Source organism: Rhinatrema bivittatum, chromosome 12, assembly GCF_901001135.1.
Source record: "Rhinatrema bivittatum chromosome 12, aRhiBiv1.1, whole genome shotgun sequence".
NCBI lineage: Eukaryota > Metazoa > Chordata > Amphibia > Gymnophiona > Rhinatrematidae > Rhinatrema > Rhinatrema bivittatum.
In genome coordinates, this window is record NC_042626.1 from 51,505,984 (window position 1) to 51,526,057 (window position 20,074).

A 20,074-nucleotide genomic window follows, 5' to 3' on the forward strand; every position below is an offset into this window, starting at 1 on the left:
TCAGACACATATTTTGTGTCTGAGAAGTGTGTGAGTGTCTTTCTCTCTGATACAAAGACACAACACATTCTCTCGCTCTCAGTGTGTGGATGTGTCCTGTCCCTGTCACAGAGAGTGTGTGTCTACATGTGTGGATGTCTTTTCCTTCTCAGAGTGAAAACAAAAAAAAAATACCCACCCACCCACCTACTCAGACACAAAGTATGTGTGAATGTCTCTCTCTGAGACACAGAAAGATACCCATACACACACTCTGACACATACAATCTGTTGTGCTGCTGCTCAAATACTCACGCAGTGGGACCGATGTAATACTCCTGGATTGGAATGGGGCCTGGGAAAAAAGGGGAGGTAGTATAATGGATTGATTGAGATGAAACTCCGAAAATACCTTAAGTAAGAATTTAGGGTGAGTGTGGAGTACCGCCCGGTCCTGCAGAAGTTTAGTTAAGGCGGATAGGTAACTAGAGCCTGTAATTCACTAAACTCTGCGAGCAGAAGTGATTGCCAAAAGGAAAATTACTTTCCATGTAAGATATCAAAGGTCACAGGATTGAAGAGGCTCAAATGGTGGTTTCATGAGCAGACCCAAAACTAGGTTGAGGTCCCAAGAAGGGGCCGGAGGATGCAGAGGAGGCTTGAGGTGAAGCAAGCCCTTCAAAAAACATGTGACAAGGGGTTGTACTGATATGGGAACATCCCCGATACCTTTATGGAAGGCGGCTACTGCACTGACATGCATCCTGATGGAGGAAGTTTTTAGACCTGACTGACAAATGCCAGAGATAGTCCAGAAACTTCGTGATTGGACAGATAAAGGGGTCAAGGGACTGAGAAGAGCACCATGACGTAAACCTGTTCCATTTGTAAGAATAAGATTTTCTCGTGGAAGGCTTCCGTGAAGCAATCAGGACACGGGAAACTGGTTCAGAAAGGTTAAGTGGCTGAAGGATTAACCTTTCAACATCCATGCCATCAGGAACAAGGCTTGAAAATTGGGGTGGCGTAGGCACCCGTCGTTTTGAGTAATTAGAAGCAGGTCTCTTCCCAAGGGAATGTGCCTGCGAATGGAGAGATCCTGAAGTATTGGAAACCACACTTGGCGCGGCCAGTGATGTGCTATCAGGATCATGGTTCCCTTGTCCAGACGTAACTTCACGAGAGTCTTCGAGAGAAGTGGAGGGAATGCATCTAGGAGACCAGTTGCCCATGATAGGGAGAACGCGTCTCTTGGCTGATAGTGTTGGCTGCGAGTGAGAGAGCAGAAGTTGTCTACTTTGCGATTTTGAGGTGACGCAAAGAGGTCTATTTGAGGATAACCCCATTGTTGGAAGATGGAGTTTGCTACTGAGGGGTTGAGAGAACACTCGTGCGGTTGAAAGGTGCGACTCAGCTTGTCTGCCAACACATTGTCCACTCCCGGCAAGTAGGTGGCCCTGAGGCACATCGAGTGGGAGAGGGCCTCCGCCCATATCTGTGCAGCTTCCTGACACAGAAGGTAGGAGTCCGTCCCTCCCTGTTTGTTGATGTACCACATGGCCACCTGGCTGTCCGTCTGGATCAGGATGACTTGATTGGAGAGGCAATCCTGAAATACCCTGAGAGCATATCTGATTGCTTGAAGATCCAGGAAATTGATTTGGTGTTTGGCTTCCTCTGGAGACCAAGATCCTTGTGTCTGCAGCTCGGCCACATGGGCTCCCCAGCCGAGGTAGGAAGCATTGGTGGTGAGAATTATTTGAGGATCTGGAGCCTGGAAGGGCAAGCCTTGGAGGAGATTGACCTGATTTTTCCACCAGGCGAGAGACTGACGGAGTGAGTTGGTTACATGGACAATGGTCGACAGGGACTGAATGGATTGAGTCCATTGTGACCTTAAGAGTCCAAGGCATGACTCTCATGGCCAAGTGGGCCATTGGGGTGACCTGAACTGAGGACACCATGTATCCCAGTAGGATGAGAAAGTGATGTGCAGTCGTGGAGTGCTGAGACTGCAGCTGGTGTGCAAGAGATACGAGAGTGAGAGCTCGCTGTCGAGGCAGAAAGGCCTTTGCCTGCAAGGTGTCCAAGTCTGCCCCAATGAACGACAAGGTTTGTGATGGGACTAAGTAGGATTTGTTGTAATTGACGAGAAATCCTAGCGAGATTAGAGTGTGTAAGGTAAGATGCAGGGACGACAGAGCAGCTTGCTGAGTGGGAGCCCTGATCAACCAATCATCTAGATTGGTTATGGGGAGTGGAAATCCGAATGAACTGTATTCGATGGGGGGGGGGGGGGGGGGGGGAAGGCTGATGTGCACGGAGCAGGAGAGAGACCTTGGAGTGATAGTGTCTAATGGATTTGACCGCCCTGGCCATTACAAGGGCAGAGAGTTCTGTCACGAGTACTTCCTGATGCAAGGACCGACCCCAAGAGGGGCAAGGGGGAAGTGTCCACAGGAACACCTAGAAAGTTTAGTCAATACCCTTGATGAACAATGGACAGGACCCAACGGTCCAAGGTGACACTGGGCCAGCGGTCCATGAAGAACTGTAGCCAGCCTCTGACTGGAGGGCCCAGCATCAAGGGTACGGCCGATAGGCTTATGCTCCCACACAGCCAGTCAAAACCCAGTAGCGGGGCTTGGATGGGGTGCTGGCTGAAGCCTGGGGTCCGCTGTTGTCTGGGGCGGCTCCTAGAGATCCAACGTTGAGCATAGGCCTGGGAGGTCGGAGGATAATACTTCCTCTGATGGTAAAAAGACCTCCACGAGCCCTCTCGCTAGGATTTCCTGGTAGAGGACGGTGGGTCCGATGCACTGGCCGACAGATGCTGGTGATCCTTCAACTGAGCCAAAGGTTCTCATCAGTGCATGGGAGGTCCGTGAGCTTCTCCTGGACCTCCGGCTGGAGATTAGAGGCTCGGAGTCAGGCCTGCCTGCGGGCACCAATGCCCACCGCTGCCACCCTAGAGATGTTTTGAACACGTAGGTGGAGCACACCTCATGCTTGCCACATTCCAAGCCTTGCTGGAGAAGAGCCATAAAAGCATCTTGTTGCTGCCAGGGCACACGCTCAGAACTCCTGGGCTTGTTTTCAGAGGTTCCGAGAGTACTGCATCATATACAACTGGTAGGAAGAAATACAGGTGATCAGCATGGTGCCCCGAAATACCTTCCTGCCCAGCGCATCCAGCACTCTGTGCGCTCAGCAGAGGCATGAGAACGGGAACACTTTGCCTTCTTGAGCAACAACTCCACCACAACAGACTGATGTGGGAGTTGACGCCCCTCAAACCCCAAGGCCTACTGGACCAGATAGACAGCATCAGCCTTCCTATTTACAGGAGGCATGGAGATGGGGTGTTCCAAAATTCTAAGGAGCAATTCCTTGAAGATGTATGTATGGAAACAGCTACCACTTCCTTAGGGGCATCAACAAACTGGAGAACCTCCAGCAACTTATGACTGGCATCCACTTCCGTCAGAAGCTGGAATGGAATGATCTCTGTCATATCCCGGACAAACCTTGTAAAGGTAAAATCCTCAAGTGGGGACTGGCACCACTCCTCCAAAGATGGGTCCGAGGGAAGATCCACTGAGTAATCGGACAAGGACTCTGAGGTATCATCCCCCCATGGGTCATTCAGGGCATCTTCTTCACTGAGATCACCCAGATACACCAGTGGAAGGCCCCTGCCCAGGCCCCTCGGTTTAACTACCAAGGGCACCGTAGGCACCAAAGGACTTGGAACCGGACTGGGAAGTGCTGGTCGTGGAAACAAGGGCCTCGGCGGTGCCATGGGCTGTGCTGGGCCTTCCTCCTCCTCGGAAACAAAATGGGAACTGCACTGGTTGGAGGAGTCAACGGTGGCCGCAAGGCATCTATGGACCCCCATGTACCGGTAGCGGCTTTGTGAGGACGCCGCCAAGGAGGACATTGAGGCGCTCCAGCAGCAGTGCCAACATCGAGGGTGCAGGCTCCAGCACTAGTGGAAGCACCAGCCAGCCAGCAGCTCGATGCCCTGAAAGGCTTGGACCACCAACAACTGCACCCTACAATCCAACTCCTCTTGGAAGTCCACCGAGGAAAGAATGGACAGAGGAGAGGGAGGTGTCACCAGATCTCCATCAGAGCTCTGAGGGAGATCGGTGCCTGGCACTGGCATCAGTGGGGAACACCTGGGACTCCAGGGTTTGGCGGAGGACGGTGCCTCCTCTCCGCGGGGGTCGCTTCAGGGGCATCCCAGCTGGCGATGGTGCCGACCAAAGCCTAGTGTCATGTGAGGATGGCGACCGGTTACTGTGCTTCCGTAATTTCTCTTGGTACTCGGCCCAGTCTTTCCCTGATGTCGACCCAGACATCCTGGAGTGATGACACAGATGATGGCCAATTTCTAGCCCCTCTCTCTGAAGGGGGCCCTGGGGGGTTGGGGAGAGTGGATAGTGAAGGCTTGGTGTCCATTAGTTTCCCGTGGCCTCTCAGAGTCAATGCCCCCGATGCCAGAGTCAAAGCTTCAGATTTCTTGGGGCTGAAGAGTTTTTCCATCTTATCTAAATTGGCGCGATGGCCTTTAGGGGTCATCTGGTCACAAAAAATTATATTCCAGTAGGGCTGAACGTGGGGAATACCATGCTCTCTTAAAAGCCTTGTAGACTGCAGAATAGGGATACCCTCTATTAAAAAATCTGGTGGCCAAGATGCCTGCTTGTATTTTGAAATCTTCATCTGAAGAGCATAGACGTCTCAGCCCCACGTTCAGCCTTACTGGAATATAAAATACATGAACCCATATCTACAGATATCTGTGTGTTGACACATACAGACAAGTCTTACTTGATCATGCAAAGCATCAAAAGGCATTGGCACGTTCTCCAATTACATTCAGAATTTTCCGTTATGCCACTGTTCGCATATCAACGGAGTAAAAATCTCCGTGATCATGTCGTGAGAGCTGCAGTCAATCAGCCAGATAACAATAGACCGCAAGGATGTCATAACAGTTGTGGCAATTGTGAGATGTGCACGATCACCATCGAGGGATCTTCTTGGCAACACCCCGCACAGGTCATGAATACCATAAAAGATCTATAACATGTAATTCGTCTTGGGTAGTATATCTTATACAATGTCCCTGTTTCCTTTTATACGTGGGACGCACCAGCAGAAAAATCAAAACTCGTCTTTACGAACACCGCAGCCGCCTCAACACAGTTAATTTAGAAGCACCCATGGTCAGTCATTGTACACAGGCAGGTCATACATTCGATCAACTTCAGTGGATTATTTTGGAGCAAGTATCCCCCAATCCCCATGGTGGAGATTTAAACTCATTTTTAAATTACCGCGAACAATGGTGGATCTACACCTTAGCCACACAATCTCCACAAGGCCTCAATGACACAGTTGAATGGTCTTCGCTCATCTAGCAATCTAATTAAGTGTTCCACACAGTTAGTTCATCAATTGGTCCCGCCCTTTTCGGTAGGTACAAAAGCGTTTTCAGCAAGATGGCGGATCCTGCTGTCCAGATATAGCTGCAGCCGCGTAGCAGAACCCATTTGGCAGTCCCGGGAATCGTATGTATTTTGCAGCAAATAATCCATATTATGATGCTATATACCACGGTTTTTTGAAGCGCTTTCTGTTTTATTATAGATTTGGTAATTGCGGCCCCTGAAGAAGGTTCCCAGAAACACGAGCCATGTCGGGCCAACACCAGTGCGATATCCCCGCTGCAAACCATGCTACGATAAGTTAAAACTTTACTGCCTTTAAAATTGACATAATATTGTCGTAAAAAAACTTTTGCAAAAATTTTTTAAAAAATGGGAGATCAACTTTAAAGAGACCAATGATTATAACGCAGTGACGGTCTTTCAAACATTAAATGACCGCACAAATAACCTAGTGGCTTATTGGGGCTATTCCAGTCAAAGCCCGCCACTACATATGAGGTCTCTCTATTTACAAAATCTAAATTATTATTATAAGACTACAGGGCAACAGCATCTCATTAATATGATGTCATATTGAAAAATACCCTTATGGTTTCTGACATACATTCACTTCCTGATATAGGCACACATGTTCCCTCATGCATGCTTCTGATACACACTTCCCATGGACTTTTGCACACGCTCACGTTACCTCACAAATGCTGACACACACATGCTCCCTTGCACACACTGTCCTCATGTACACATATAGATATATGCTCGCTGACTTATTCCCACTCTCACTCTTTTCCCCTGCCTCCTTTGAATATATTAAACTTTTTTTTTTTTTTTTTTTTTTTTAACTTACATTGGTGGTCAGGGGGAATCCAGACAAGGATATCTGCTGATGGTGCTGGTGTGGGAAAAGGAAGTCAGGAAAGCCCTTTGCAGGGTGGATTGGGGTGGGAAAGGTTATAATTTTTTTGCAGACTCAACATAAGGTGGGGGCCAGTCAGCAGCAGAGATCAAGGAGAGTCCTTTTAGCTGGTTGATAGGAAGCAGCAGGCTGTCTGCTGCCTTCCCGCAACAGGGACAAAGGCAGGACTGGAGTGAGGAGAGGCGGCGGGCACATTTCCCACCTCCGCTGTGAGGAAGAAATGAGGTGATTAAGTCCCATACTACATCAAGGATGCTGTCTTTTGGAGGAATTCTGGTGTGGTTTTTTAATTACAAAAAAACCACACCAGAATTCCTCCAAAAGACAGCCCTGGTTCTCCTCAGAACTAAGAAAGCTCAAACTCCAACTAAGGCAAAATGAGGCTAAATGGCGCAAAAACCCAGGAACCAACACCCTTTCAATCTACAAATCATCTCTGCATCTATACAAATCAAGCACATTAAGATCCAAGAGGGACTATTACGCCTCGAAGATACACGACCTTGTATTCGATGCCAAAGCCCTCTTCAGCTATGTAGCCAACCTCACACAATTAAACCAACCAGAGATTGCACATGACCAAGCTCAATCGAAAGCGGAAGAATTAGCTCTATTCTTCAGCAACAAAATCAACACTCTTCTATCTCAGCTCCCCACTAACCCCACTGTGCCACTAACCACTCCTCAACCCTCAATCAACTACACCCAGCTAGAAGAACTTGACACAACTTCATCCATGGAGATCCAAGGAATTCTAAGGAAAATGAAACCTTCCTCCCACCCTTCAGATCACATCTCAGCCAATCTACTACTATCAATTCCGGATTCGATCTCCAAAACCCTGGCAGATATCATAAATTGTTCCCTCTCACAAGGACTCTACCCTGACAACCTTAAACTAGCATCACTCAAACCCCTTCTCAAAAAACCAAATCTTGACCCAAACGATCCTAACAATTTTAGACCGATAGCCAACCTCCCCTTCATAGCCAAGATAATGGAAAAATTGGTAAACTCTCGACTCTCAAACTTCCTTGAAGACAATAACCTACTATCCCCATCTCAATACGGATTCCGTAAAACCTTAAGCACGGAAGCCCTCCTCATCTCTATGACCGACCACATCATCTTAGGCTTAGACAAAGGACAATCCTTCCTTCTGATCCTACTCGACCTTTCATCTGCATTTGACACGGTCAATCACGCTCTTCTCATCAACCAACTAACAGCCATAGGTATCTCTGGCACTGCCCTATCTTGGTTTAGAACCTTCCTCAGCAACAGAGGATATAAGGTTAAGATTCATAATAAAGAATCCTCTCTTCACCCTGCGTCAGTAGGAGTCCCTCAGGGCTCGTCCCTGTCTCCAACCTTGTTTAACATTTATCTGTTACCCTTATGTGAACTTCTCTCTGACCTCAATCTCAAACACTTCCTCTACGCTGACGATATTCAGGTACTGATCCCCATCAAGGAGTCACTCGCAAAACACTATCTCACTGGGAAACCTGCCTCCAAAATATCAAACAGCTTCTCACAAGTCTCAACCTGATACTAAATTCATCAAAAACGGAACTTCTAATCATCACACCAGAAAACAGCTCCCTCACACACACTCATCCAACCATACCAAACACCACACAAGTGAGAGACCTAGGAGTTCTAATTGATAATCACCTAAACCTGAAAGCGAACATCAACAAAACCACTAGAGACTGCTTTTATAAGCTCCAAGTGCTGAAAAGAATACGACCTCTCTTCCACACACATGACTTTAGAACAATTCTACAATCAATCATTTTCGCAAAGCTGGACTATTGTAACTCCATCATGCTTGGTCTACCTTCATCACACACCAAACCATTGCAAATGGTCCAAAATGCCTCCGCCCGTATACTCACTAACACCAGGAGAAGAGAACACATAACCCCTATCCTGATGGGCCTCCACTGGCTACCCATCCACTTCAGAATAATCTACAAGGCCATTCTCACCATTTTCAAAAACATCCATCAATTAGCCCCAATCGACCTCCATATCCCCCTCCGATTACACCACTCAACAAGACCGACAAGAGATGCTTACAAAGGTTCACTTCAAGTTCCTCCAGCCAAAACGACCAGACACATCACGCTCAGAGATCGGGCCTTCTCCACAGCCGGTCCAACTTTATGGAACTCCATTCCCCCGGATCTCAGAATGGAACTCAGCATCTCAACATTCAAGAAAAGACTCAAGACGTGGCTGTTCACGCAGGCCTTTCCTAACTCAAACATTACTTAACTCCCTTAAATCATCAATCACTAATAGCCACCTCTTATAATGTTTTTGTATATATATATATATATCTGATCTTCATTTCCCTTCTTACCCCAAGTTATTGATTCCCTGTTACATGTAACTGCTTTTCTGCACCATTGTTCAAATTGTAAAGTTTATTTGAGTTTCACCCCTGTTTCTTGTGAACCAGCATGATGGGACTACCGTCTTGAATGTTGGTATATAAAAAAACTTAAATAAATAAATAAATAAATAAGAGGGGCAGAGGAAAGCAAAAAGCAAACCCATGGAGCCGCCGGGCAATAAAAATGAAAGGCAAAATAAAATTAGAGAGGCTCTCGCTCTGCCAGGAGAGCTGCTACGCAGCAACTCCGCAGACATTTATTTATTTATTTTCAACTTTTATATACCGATGTTCCTGTATAGGATACATATTGCACCGGTTTACATAGGAACTGAACTGTCGCCATGGGGCGGGTACAAGGAACATGTAGTACAATTGAATTATAATATAGTATAATAAAAACATAGGGCTATACATGATGCTGTATTGAGTACCTGGTTTTTTTATGCATGTGGTATGCATTTATGCTATGCAGTACTGCACCGAACTTTGAAACACATGCCATGAGAGCTGGATTGCTATAGACTGTCAGAAGTTTACAGTTCTCATATTTTAACATCTTAAAATAACTTTACTGTTAATTTACTTGTTCTTTGTTCTCAAATTTGATTTTCTTTCTGTAAACCGTTGTGATGTAAATACGAACGACGGTACATAAAAACTTTTAAATAAATAAATAAATAAATAAATAAATAAATATCACTTCAAATAAACTTTTGGTGAGTGCAATAATTTCGGGAAAAGCTGGAGTAACTTATGGATAACAGGTAGAACTAACACCAACTAGCGGGCAAGTTAAAAGGAAAGAAAAAATAAATCATTAAGAACGTCTAACTTACAGGTTCATTAAGGGACTAAATGACTTCTAGCTGCGTGTTGACATGGGGCTGCTGTGATCAACGCCAGTCAAGTGACTGCCCTGACCGGCCCACCAGGGCATGCCCGAAGCCCTGATAGGCCAGTCTGCTCCTGAATGCACCATCCTATCCAAGAGAGAACAAGTGTTCCCCTCCTCTTACACTGTGTGCTTTGAAAGCAAAAAGCTCAGGAGGGAGTTAAGTGGATGAGGCGCATACGTACCATTGTTTAGATTGAAGAGGAAGCTGGACATGTATTTGTCATACACCTTCCCCCGGCGATCTGCCTCGTCCTGCGAGATGAGCTGCAGAATGGAAAGATTTCAAGAGTGAAGACAGGTTTCATCAGGGAAAGCAAAGTTGATTGCCTGTAACAGGTGTTTTCTATGGATAGCAGATAAAGTCCAATGGTCCATCTAGTCTGCTCAACAATTTGCTTATGACAGTAACTGCCATTCTGTGCAGATTACCCCCATGTCTTGTGTTAAGGGTAGTAATTGCCGCTCTGTGCAGATTACCCCCATGCAGAAATGTTATGCCATCCCTTTCTTCAAGCCTTTAGGGATCTGCAGTGTTTGTCCCATGCCCTTTTGAATTCATTAGTTGTTCTTGTCTTCACCATCCCCTTCTGGGAGGGCATTCCAGGCATCCACCCACTATTTATTTACTGAGATTGATAAGAACATAAGAAATTGCCATACTGGGTTAAGACTAAGGGTCTATCAATCCCAGCATCCTGTTTCCAACAGTGGCCAATCCAAGCTACAAGTACCTGGAAAGTACCCAAAAACCCATGGGAAAGTACCCATGCTACTGATGCTAGTAATAGCAGTGGATATTTTCTAAGTTAACTTGATTAATAGCAGGTAAAGCAAAATTGCTTACCTTGTAATAGGTGTTATCCCAGGACAGCAGGATGTAGTCCTCACATATGGGTGACATCACTGACGGAACCCTATTGCGGGAAAACTTTCTGTCAAAGTTTCTAGAAACTTTTGACTGGCACTCTGAGCCCACTGAGCTCACTGAGCATGCCCAGAATGCCATGATATTCTCTGCCTCAGGGGTCTCTCTTCAGTCTCGTATGTAGCAATAAGCTTTAGCAAAAATAAAATAATAAAAGGAAACATACCCAATTCCGCGGGGTGGCGGATGGGTTCTGTGAGGACTACATCCTGCTGTCCTAGGATAACACCTATTACGAGGTAAGCAATTCTGCTTTATCCCAGGACAAGCAGGATGCTAGTCCTCACATATGAGTGATTAGCAAGCTAGAGGCTGAGTCATTTAGTAATGAAGCGACAGTGAAATATCGTTGTTGAAAATGAGTCAGCCGAAGATCACAGCAGGTTGGATGTAGAAGGAGTTGGGATTAAACTGGAAACAAGTTCTTTAAGACAGATTGTCCATAGGCTGAATCTTGTCGTCCTTCTTTGTCCAAACAGTAATGAGCTGCAAAGGTGTGAAGAGAACTCCATGTTGCTGCTTTACATATATCAGGGATTGGCACTGAACGATAGTGTGCTACTGAGGTTGACATTGCTCTTACTGAATGTGCCTTTACTCGCCCTTGGAGAGGAAGGCCTGCTTTTTCATAGCAAATCTGTATGCAATCTGCTAACCAGTTGGATAGAGTATGTTTACCCACTGCTTTACCTGGTTTATTTGGATCATAGTATACAAAGAGTTGAGTGGATTTCCTGTGGACTGCAGTGCGGTCTAAGTAAAATGCTAGCGCACGCTTACAGTCCAAGGTATGTAAGGCCCACTCTCCTTGGTAAGAATGAGGCCTTGGAAAGAATGTGGGTAAAACTATGGATTGGTTCAAGTGGAATTCCGTAACTACCTTGGGGAGGAATTTTGGATGTGTACGGAGAACCACTCTGTCATGTAGGAATTTTGTGTAGGGTGAGTATGTGACAAGTGCTTGTAACTCACTAATCCTTCTAGCTGATGTAATGGCTATAAGAGAAATTTAAAATCACAGGAATTCATGGGTTCGAAAGGAGAACACATGAGCCTTGTTAAGACCAGATTCAGGTCCCATTCCGTGACTGGCGGCCGAATTGGTGGTTTAAGGTGAGTTAAACCTCTCATAAACCTACTGATAAGAGGATGTATAGATAGATATTGGTGCATCTCCCATCTTGTTTTGGTAAGCTGAGATCGCACTTAAGTGTCCTCTTACAAAGTCTGGAGACCAGAGTCTGAAAGATGGTATAAGTAGTCTAGTAGAGAAATGGTGGGACAGGTAAAAGAATCAATATTCTTTTGACTGCACCACAAAGTAAACCTTTTCCATTTGGAGGAATACTTCTTTCTTGTGGAAGGTTTATGTTAAGCTATAACCACTTGAGATACATTAGTTGAAAGATTGAATGTTTGTAAAATCAAGCTTTCAACATCCATGCCATCAGGGATAGGGATTGAAGGGTGGGATGGCGCAACCGACCCTGATCCTGAGTTATGAGAGTGGGAGCTATTCCTAGTCGAATGGGATCCCTGATCAAGAGGTCTAGAAGTGTGGGAAACCATACTTGTCGAGGCCAATAGGGGGCTATGAGAATCATGGTCCCCCTGTCCTGTTGTAGCTTCACTAGAGTTTTGGTTATGAGCGGTATTGGAGGATACGCGTATAGAAGGCCTGAGTTCCAAGGGCAAGCAAAGGCGTCCTTGGCTGGCTGGTTTTTCTGTTTGTGTAGAGATCAAAATTTGTCCACTTTGTGATTCAGATGTGACGCAAAGAGATCTATTGTTGGGTGCCCCCAAAGTTGAAATATCCTGGTCACTACTGAGGGATCCAGGGACCATTCGTGTGGTTGGAACTGACGACTGAGTTGATCCACCACTACATTGTGAATGCCTGCCAGATAAGTGGCCCGGAGGAACATTTGAGTGGTTCAGGGTCCAGGCCCAAATCTGTGCAGCTTCTTGACAAAGGAGATACGAGCTCATACCTCCCTGTTTGTTGATGTACCACATGGCAACTGTGTTGTCCGTTTGGATGAGAACAGTCTTGTGCGAAAGGCAGTCCTTGAACGCATGCAGCGCATAACGTATAGCTCGAAGTTCCAGGAAATTGATTTGAAACGTTGCTTCGAGCTTTGTCCAAGTACCTTGGGTCTGGAGATTGTCTATGTGAGCTCCCCAACCTAAGGTGGATGCATCTGTAGTTAAGGTTATCTGGTTGTTGGAAGGGTAGACCCTTGCGCAAATTGTCCTTGTTCGCCCACCAAAGTAGAGAGGAACGTAGCTGGTGGGTTACTTGAATTGGAGAATGCAGTGGTTGAATGGCTTGGATCCATTGTGATCTTTAAGTCCATTGGGTGACTCTCATGTCAAGCCGTGCCATAGGAGTGACGTGAACTGTGGAGGCCATGTGGCCTAGTAAAGTGAGAAACTGATGAGCTGTTGCTTGTTTCTTTGAGCGTAGCGAGTTTGCCAAAAGGGAAAGTGTGTCTGCACGGTCCTCGGGTAGAAAAGCCCTTGAGAGGATGGTGTTTAATTCTGCTCCTATGAATTGAAGCAGATGAAATGGAGTAAGATGGGACTTTTGATAATTGATGAGAAATCCCATCGAATGGAGTACAGTAATTGTTTGATTGAGAGAAGCGAGGGCTCCTTGCAGAGATTGACTTCTGATGAGCCAGTCGTCTAGATATGGAAACACATGGACACTTTGGGTAAGTGTGCTGTTATTACTGCTAGACATTTGGTGAATACTCTGGGAGCAGAGGCAAGGCCGAATGGCAGTACTCTGTATTGGAAATGTTGGTGACCCACCATGAAGCGCAGGTACTTGCGATGAGGAGGGAAGATGGGAATGTGAGCGTAGGCGTCTTGTAGATCCAGAGAACAAAGCCAATCTCCTGCTTGAAGAAGTGGAAGCATGGTGCCTAGAGACACCATTCTGAACTTTTCTTTCTTTAGAAATTTGTTGAGATTTCTGAGGTCTAGGATTGGACGAAGGCTTCCGGTTTTCTTTGGAATGAGGAAATAACGGGAATAGAATCCTCTGCCCCTCTGAGACCGGGGCACTGGCTCCATAGCCCTGGCTTTCAGAAAGGTGGATAATTCTACTTGCAATTGAAGTATATGATTTTCGCTAAGATGAAAATGGCTCAGAGGAAAATCGGTGGGAATTGAGAGGAAATTGAGTTGGTATCCGAGATATTATTGCCAGAACCCACTGGTCTGATGTTATTGGTATCCAATTGTTGTAAAATTTGGATATCCGGCCTCCTACTGGAAGGTCTGGCTGAGGGTTGGAGAGCTGGCTGTGTTCTCTGGAAGTGGTTTCAAAAACCAGCAGCAGGCCCAGTCTGCGGTGCAGGTTGAGGCCTAGCCGCCCTCGGCTGTCTTGGTTGCGGTCTTTGTTGAGTTCTAGAAGGCCTAGCTCTAGATGTAGGAGGATAGTACCTCTGACTGTAAAAAGGTCTTCTAGTGTCTTTTCGTTGAGGCCTACGTCCAGAGTGCGTAAGGGGATCTTGTGGAAGCGAGGAAAGCTGTCTCAGGGTTTCAGTGTGTTCCTTTAGTTGAGCCACTGCATCCTGGACCTTGGATCCAAAAAGGTTATCTCCTGAACAAGGGATATCCACTAATTTATCCTGGACCTCAGATCTAAGGTCTGAGGCCTTAAGCCATGCCCATCTTCTGGCACTGATTACTAAGTCCCAGCGGCCCGGGTCCCTATGGGCTCCCTCCTGGGGGAACCGCGGACTTCCAGGGGTGAAGACACAGCTCTTCTTCTCGACTCTTCCTCCGCTTCCACCGCTGCCACAGTCTCCAGTGCCATAGGTCTGCTGGTCATATCTTCTGCTCAGCCTCGCCACCCGACGGGAGAACCTTCGGACTGCCCTCCCGAGGAATTCCTGAGGTATTCCATCCTCCCGTCGGCCCAAGGGTCCACAACTCAAGCTTAACAGCATGACCGCGGCCCCCTACCTGATTCGCGGTGTTCCTTCGCTGCGGGAGCCCCGGGGGAGGGCTCAGACTCGTGGTTCTTAAAATCTCCACTCTCTCTTTTTTTTTCCTACTCTCACTCAGACTGCAGGTTTGCACCTCTACCATCTGCTGGAGACAGAGAAATACTGAGGGACTGCAGGTGGCACTCCCAGATATGTAGAAGTGCCTCAAAGTTTTTATTCTCTGCCTGGATCTGCTGGTAGGGATGAAAAACTCACTTGTCTTGGCAGATCTAGGGTAGAGAAGGAGGGAGGTCAGGCCTTTCACCTCAGGAGCTGCCTTCCAATTTTTCCATTTTATTCAGCCCAACCAGGCCTCAGCCACACAGCATGGGATGTTTGCCTATTATCTGTTGGAGACAGCAAGTTGAGGTCATCCTACATAGGCATCCATGCTGACTTCAGTGAACCTGTTAATTTCAGTCTCCATCTCCTGGTTGGTGGGCAAAACCCATACATCTGGACTGGTATGGCTGGCTGAAGAGGAATGTGTTTCTAGTTACCTCTATGTGCATGGCATTAATTCAAATAAATGTTAATATACTTGTTTTCAAATAACCCTCACCTTTTTAACTAAAGAGGAAAATTTGTATTTAGCTGCTCAGACATACTATCACAGACCAAATTTAAAAAACATAAATAAATGATTTATATTTCTAATATATTTTGAGAATGCATCAAATTATTAAAACATTAGCAAACTGACCTCACCACAGTACTCAGAAATAAATTCATTCTTCTGCACAGATTCCTTAATGAAGGTCCCCCATCCAGCAACATCCGAAGGAGCCAGCAGCAAATGCTAAATAGGGAAAGAGTTCAAAAGTGCTTTGGCAAGGAACACACAACTCAAGAGAAATCTTCCAGAGATAGTGTGGAAGAGAAACTCTGAACCAGAGCAACTACAGTTTAAAAACAGGAAACATTTGAAAAATATCAGGGAAGCAAGGAACAGCCCACTGGAAGAGGTGAGATTAACAGTATGGCTTCTGCAGAGTTCATGGAGCAAGCAGAATTGCTTACCTGTAATAGGTGTTCTCAGAGAACAGCAGGATGTTAGTCCTCAAACTTGGGTGACATCATTGGATGGAGCCCGGTCCAGAACTTTGATCTCAGAGATTCTAGAACTTTCAAACATTCCCTACTGAGCATGTGCAGCTGTAGTTATTACCCTGCCCCCTAAGCAGAGTCCCTCAGTCCATGATGTAGCTCATGCATGGAAAAACCAACTTCAGGGGAGACATGTGGGTTTCATAAGGACTAATATTCTGCTGTCCTCAGAGAACACCTGTTACAGGTAAGAATTCTGCTTTCTCTGAGGACAAGCAGGATGGTAGTCCGCACACATGGGTGATTCCCAAGCTATAGGCTATCTTGAGCAGGACAAAACGGGAAACCGCATAGTGCTGAAAGAACTACCTCTCCCCCTTTTCCCTGTAAGGCAGCCTTCCCACAGGCTGGGAAAAAGAGTTGGTTCTACAAAGAGAAAACCATAGAATAGACAGACACAAAGCCCAATACGCAGCAGAGGCACCTAAGGCAGGGGAGTGATGTGAATGCCAGCAAGAAACATATTCTGCATCACGGAACACATTACAAGCAGGGTTTCAGATCAGTAAACCCTGACAACAATGTAGGTCTAGAATCTCCTGGATAGAGGAAAAAGTCTAGAGATGCATACAAAGAAGAATTCTTGGACGAAGACTGCATAGTTTCCTTCGGTATTACAAGCCAACCAAGAAACCAACTGGAGCTCAAGAGCTCTCCAGAAAGAAACTGCGGTCCACTGGCGTCTGAAGGACAGAATGCATCCACAGAAGTGTTCCCTTGTTTGGCTGATAAGCACAATGGAAGAAAAAACCCAAGCAACGCTTGGAAGAATAATCAGCAACAATGGCAAGGTCAGTGAGAGACCCTACGTGTCAAAGTTCCAGACATAGCTGACATAGCATCAAGAGTTTCAGGGGATGAAAGGCAATCCCTGAATGGGATCGTTAGCCCAAACTCCCGAGCAGGGAGATAAGTTAGGCCTGAAGCTCACCCACACTATCCATCCTATCTACAGGATAGTTCAAATGAGCAGGAAGGCACTTTGGACAACCCAGTGAAGTGAGAAAAGCTAAATGCAGTACTGGCCAGAACTTGGTTAAAAAATAGGAAAAACACTCCACCAAGAGACAGGAAGCCAGGGTGCTGCAAATGCAAATCGCTGTAGAACAGGATTTTTTCACTGGCCTGGAAACTCTAAGGGTACCAGGGAGGGTCAGTGTGATCTCGGAACAGATTGCCCACCAGTCTGGCTTACATGATTACACAATAATAAACACGGTTTTAGAAAAGGCCATAGCACAGAATCTCTGTTAATATCATCATTCGACTCAATCATTAGAGGCTTCGACTCCAATTCCAATTCCATATTGGTATTACTTGATATCTCAGCTGCGTTTGATACGCTAAACCATGACATCTTACTTTCCACATTATCACAGATTGGCATTACAGATCTTGCACTACAATGTTTCTCCTCTTTCTTAACCAATCGTAAACAAAGAATCACAGTAGGTCCCTACTATTCTGACTGCTACTCCACCAAGACTGGTGTACCACAAGGTTCCGCACTTTCAGCTCTACTATTTAACCTTTATTTACTACCTCTTTGCCGCCTACTTGCTGGACTAGACCTTAACTTCAAAATTTACGCAGATGACATACAGTTCATCATACCTTTCACAGATTCCTGGTCTAAAACCTTTTCTTTACTACATCTATACCTAACAATAAAAACATGGCTTTCTCACAACAGACTGAAATTAAACACAAATAAAACAGAATTAATCTATCTATCAACCGTACCTGACTCAATTCATTAACCCCCATCAACTTTCATTTTCCAGAATCAACCCATTAACATAAAACCCCACGCAAAAAACTTGGGTGTAGTGATAGACTCTAGACTCACAATGACTGACCATATATCCGAAACTGTAAAAAAATCCTTCTACAAAATCTACATGATAAAAAAGCTTAAACCACTTCTTCTTCTGAATGACTTCCGGCTGATTACCCAGGCACTAATTCTATCCTCACTAGACTACTGTAATTCTCTGTATCTTGGTTTACCTCAATCTACAATACGACCTTTACAGTTAATACAAAACGCAGCCGCTCGACTGTTATACAATGTATCTCGGACAGACCACATCACCCCTATTCTACAACATCTGCATTGGCTCCCAATTTCATATCGTATAACGTATAAAATCCTGTCTACAATACACAATCTACTCTACAATACCAATTCCATCTGGCTATGTTCATTACTAAGAATTTATAGACAGACTAGACAACTCCGTTCCCTTGACAAATACATTCTAGAAGTACCCACAATAAAATCCATTAGCTTAGCATTAACCCGTAAACGAGCATTCTCTGTTGCCGGTCCAATACTGTGGAACTCACTCCCAGAACATATCCGCCTGACAGCCAACCGTACAGAGTTTAAGAAACTACTAAAAACTCACCTTTTCACCCGTGCATACAATTTATACTAAGGATTATCACATTACATTATGATTGTTAATATAATTGTCTTATTTTGATGAATTTTAATTTGTTTGTATATGAAATCTTTAATTTGTTCGTATTTTATGTATTGCTTATTTATGTATGTGCAAGTATGTAAACCGCCTAGACGGATAGTCCCCTACCCATTGTGCAGTATACAAAAATCTTAAATAAAATAAAAATAAATAAATAAATATATTTCCCCTATGGAAGCATGTGGTCCAGTAAATGGAACAACCGTTGCATGAACCAGGAGTCTCCTGTCTATAGACAGGGTTATCCCTAAAATGGGGAAGTATAGCTTGCTAGCCACCTCAACCCAAGAGTAGCATCTCTGTTGCAGGGTCCCTCTTCCCCCAACTCCCTCAGCCATGGTTATGGCAAGAGGTTGAAAGGCATACTCGCCAATTAGATGGACTAGAATTCTCCTCACTCAGATAGGGTCCCACAGGTGAGAATAACTGGCAATACTGTTCTTCCACAAAAACCGCCCATTGAGCTCAGCAGGTATCAAAGGTGATTACCGGATGGGAGAAACCCCTAATCTTCACCAGGGAGCTACCCCGAAAAGGAAGCTCCTAGTATGATGGGGAGACTGAATCGGAAATGGCTTCCTCATGAAATAGACCTGCTGTACCTTAGGACAACTTAATGAGAGTTCTACCACCCGACCGGCTCGTGGATCCTAAGAGGAACAGAGAGCAATTACCAGTCAGAAGCAGTGACATCCCTTCTCCAAAACTGAGAATGAGGGCCACCCATTGTAGGTGTGGATAACCAGGCATCCAGGGGGAACCCATAAGGGTCATCCTGGAAACCCAGACATATCTCCCCTTCCTGAAGGGACAGGAAAGCAACAGGAATTGAGGCCTCCTGATCCAAAAAAACCTTCCAACTCTCCAGGGTTACAGTTCACTGATCGCTGATGTTCAGAAGCGACCAAATCTGCCACTTGCAGCCACCCTGGTAATCAACAGAGGGACCCCAGCAAAAATGGTCCAATGACCGCCGCTGCAGACCCCTGCTCCTGGCCTACAAGGAGATGCACAGATTCAAAAGAATCGAGGCTCCAGTTCGGCTGTTAAACCTGCAAGAGACAGAGCCCCAGGGGCTTCCCCACAAAGGGGAATTCTAACATGGAAGGGATTGAAAGACAGTCCTCTTCTGAGGAAGGGAAGGACTCCTGACACTACCTTCCTGGTATCCACTCCCATAGGGGTTCGACCAGGAATGCAGTCTTAGGTCAGCCCTATGGCTGCGGTGCACATTGTGCTCACATTAGGGAAACACACACACACCCATACAGTAGAGGACAACTGGAAGAGCAGTGTCCCTATTTTGCAAGAAGTGGACCAGGATCATTCTTCCTCCTACAGCTTTGGCCAAAGAGTGGACCGGCCTGACTTCATAATGAAGTTTTACCGCCACCAGCCCCTTCCCTGGAGGTCCTGCGGGAACCCCAAAAGGACTGCTGTCAACCAAGGACCTTCTTCTGCCCCACATTCAAGGTCAAGGTCATCTTGCCCGGCCAAAAATGCCTCATATCCCGAAAACAGGCCTGCAGTGAAAGGTCTTCCTGACAGCCTTCTTAGTCTCCGGCAACTTGTTCCATGTTGATTTCACCTAGGGTCTTCATCAATTGCTTCAGGTCCTCACCAAATAGTAACTTCCCTTTAAAAGGGAGATTACACAGCTGGAACTTAGACCACATATCCACTGACCAGTTATGCAACCATAGCAGCCTTCTAGCTGCCATGGCAGAGCCATCTTCCTAGTCGACGTGCAGACCAAGTCATAAAGTGCATCCGCCACAAAGGCCAACCCAGCTTCCAGCTGAGCCGTCTGCTTATAATGCTTTGATGAAGCATCCTTTCGCCTGTGTCTTCTGCACCCAGCGCAAACAGACCTGCTGTATCAGACTACCACAAATT

The 20,074-nt window shown here is 45.9% G+C and overlaps 1 protein-coding gene across 8 annotated transcripts in view; it reads right to left on the reverse strand.

Moving 5' to 3' along the window:
* The window catches only part of EZH1 (enhancer of zeste 1 polycomb repressive complex 2 subunit), a 144,260-nt gene that overhangs the window by 9,755 nt on the left and 114,431 nt on the right, over positions 1–20,074 (reverse strand). For all 8 annotated transcript variants that reach the window (XM_029572568.1, XM_029572570.1, XM_029572572.1 and 5 more), the window contains 2 exons: positions 15,286–15,381; positions 9,839–9,920 (listed from right to left, as the gene is read on the reverse strand). In XM_029572568.1, coding sequence (XP_029428428.1) covers positions 9,839–9,920; positions 15,286–15,381 — 178 coding nt within the window. The remainder of the gene's footprint in view (positions 1–9,838; positions 9,921–15,285; positions 15,382–20,074) is intronic.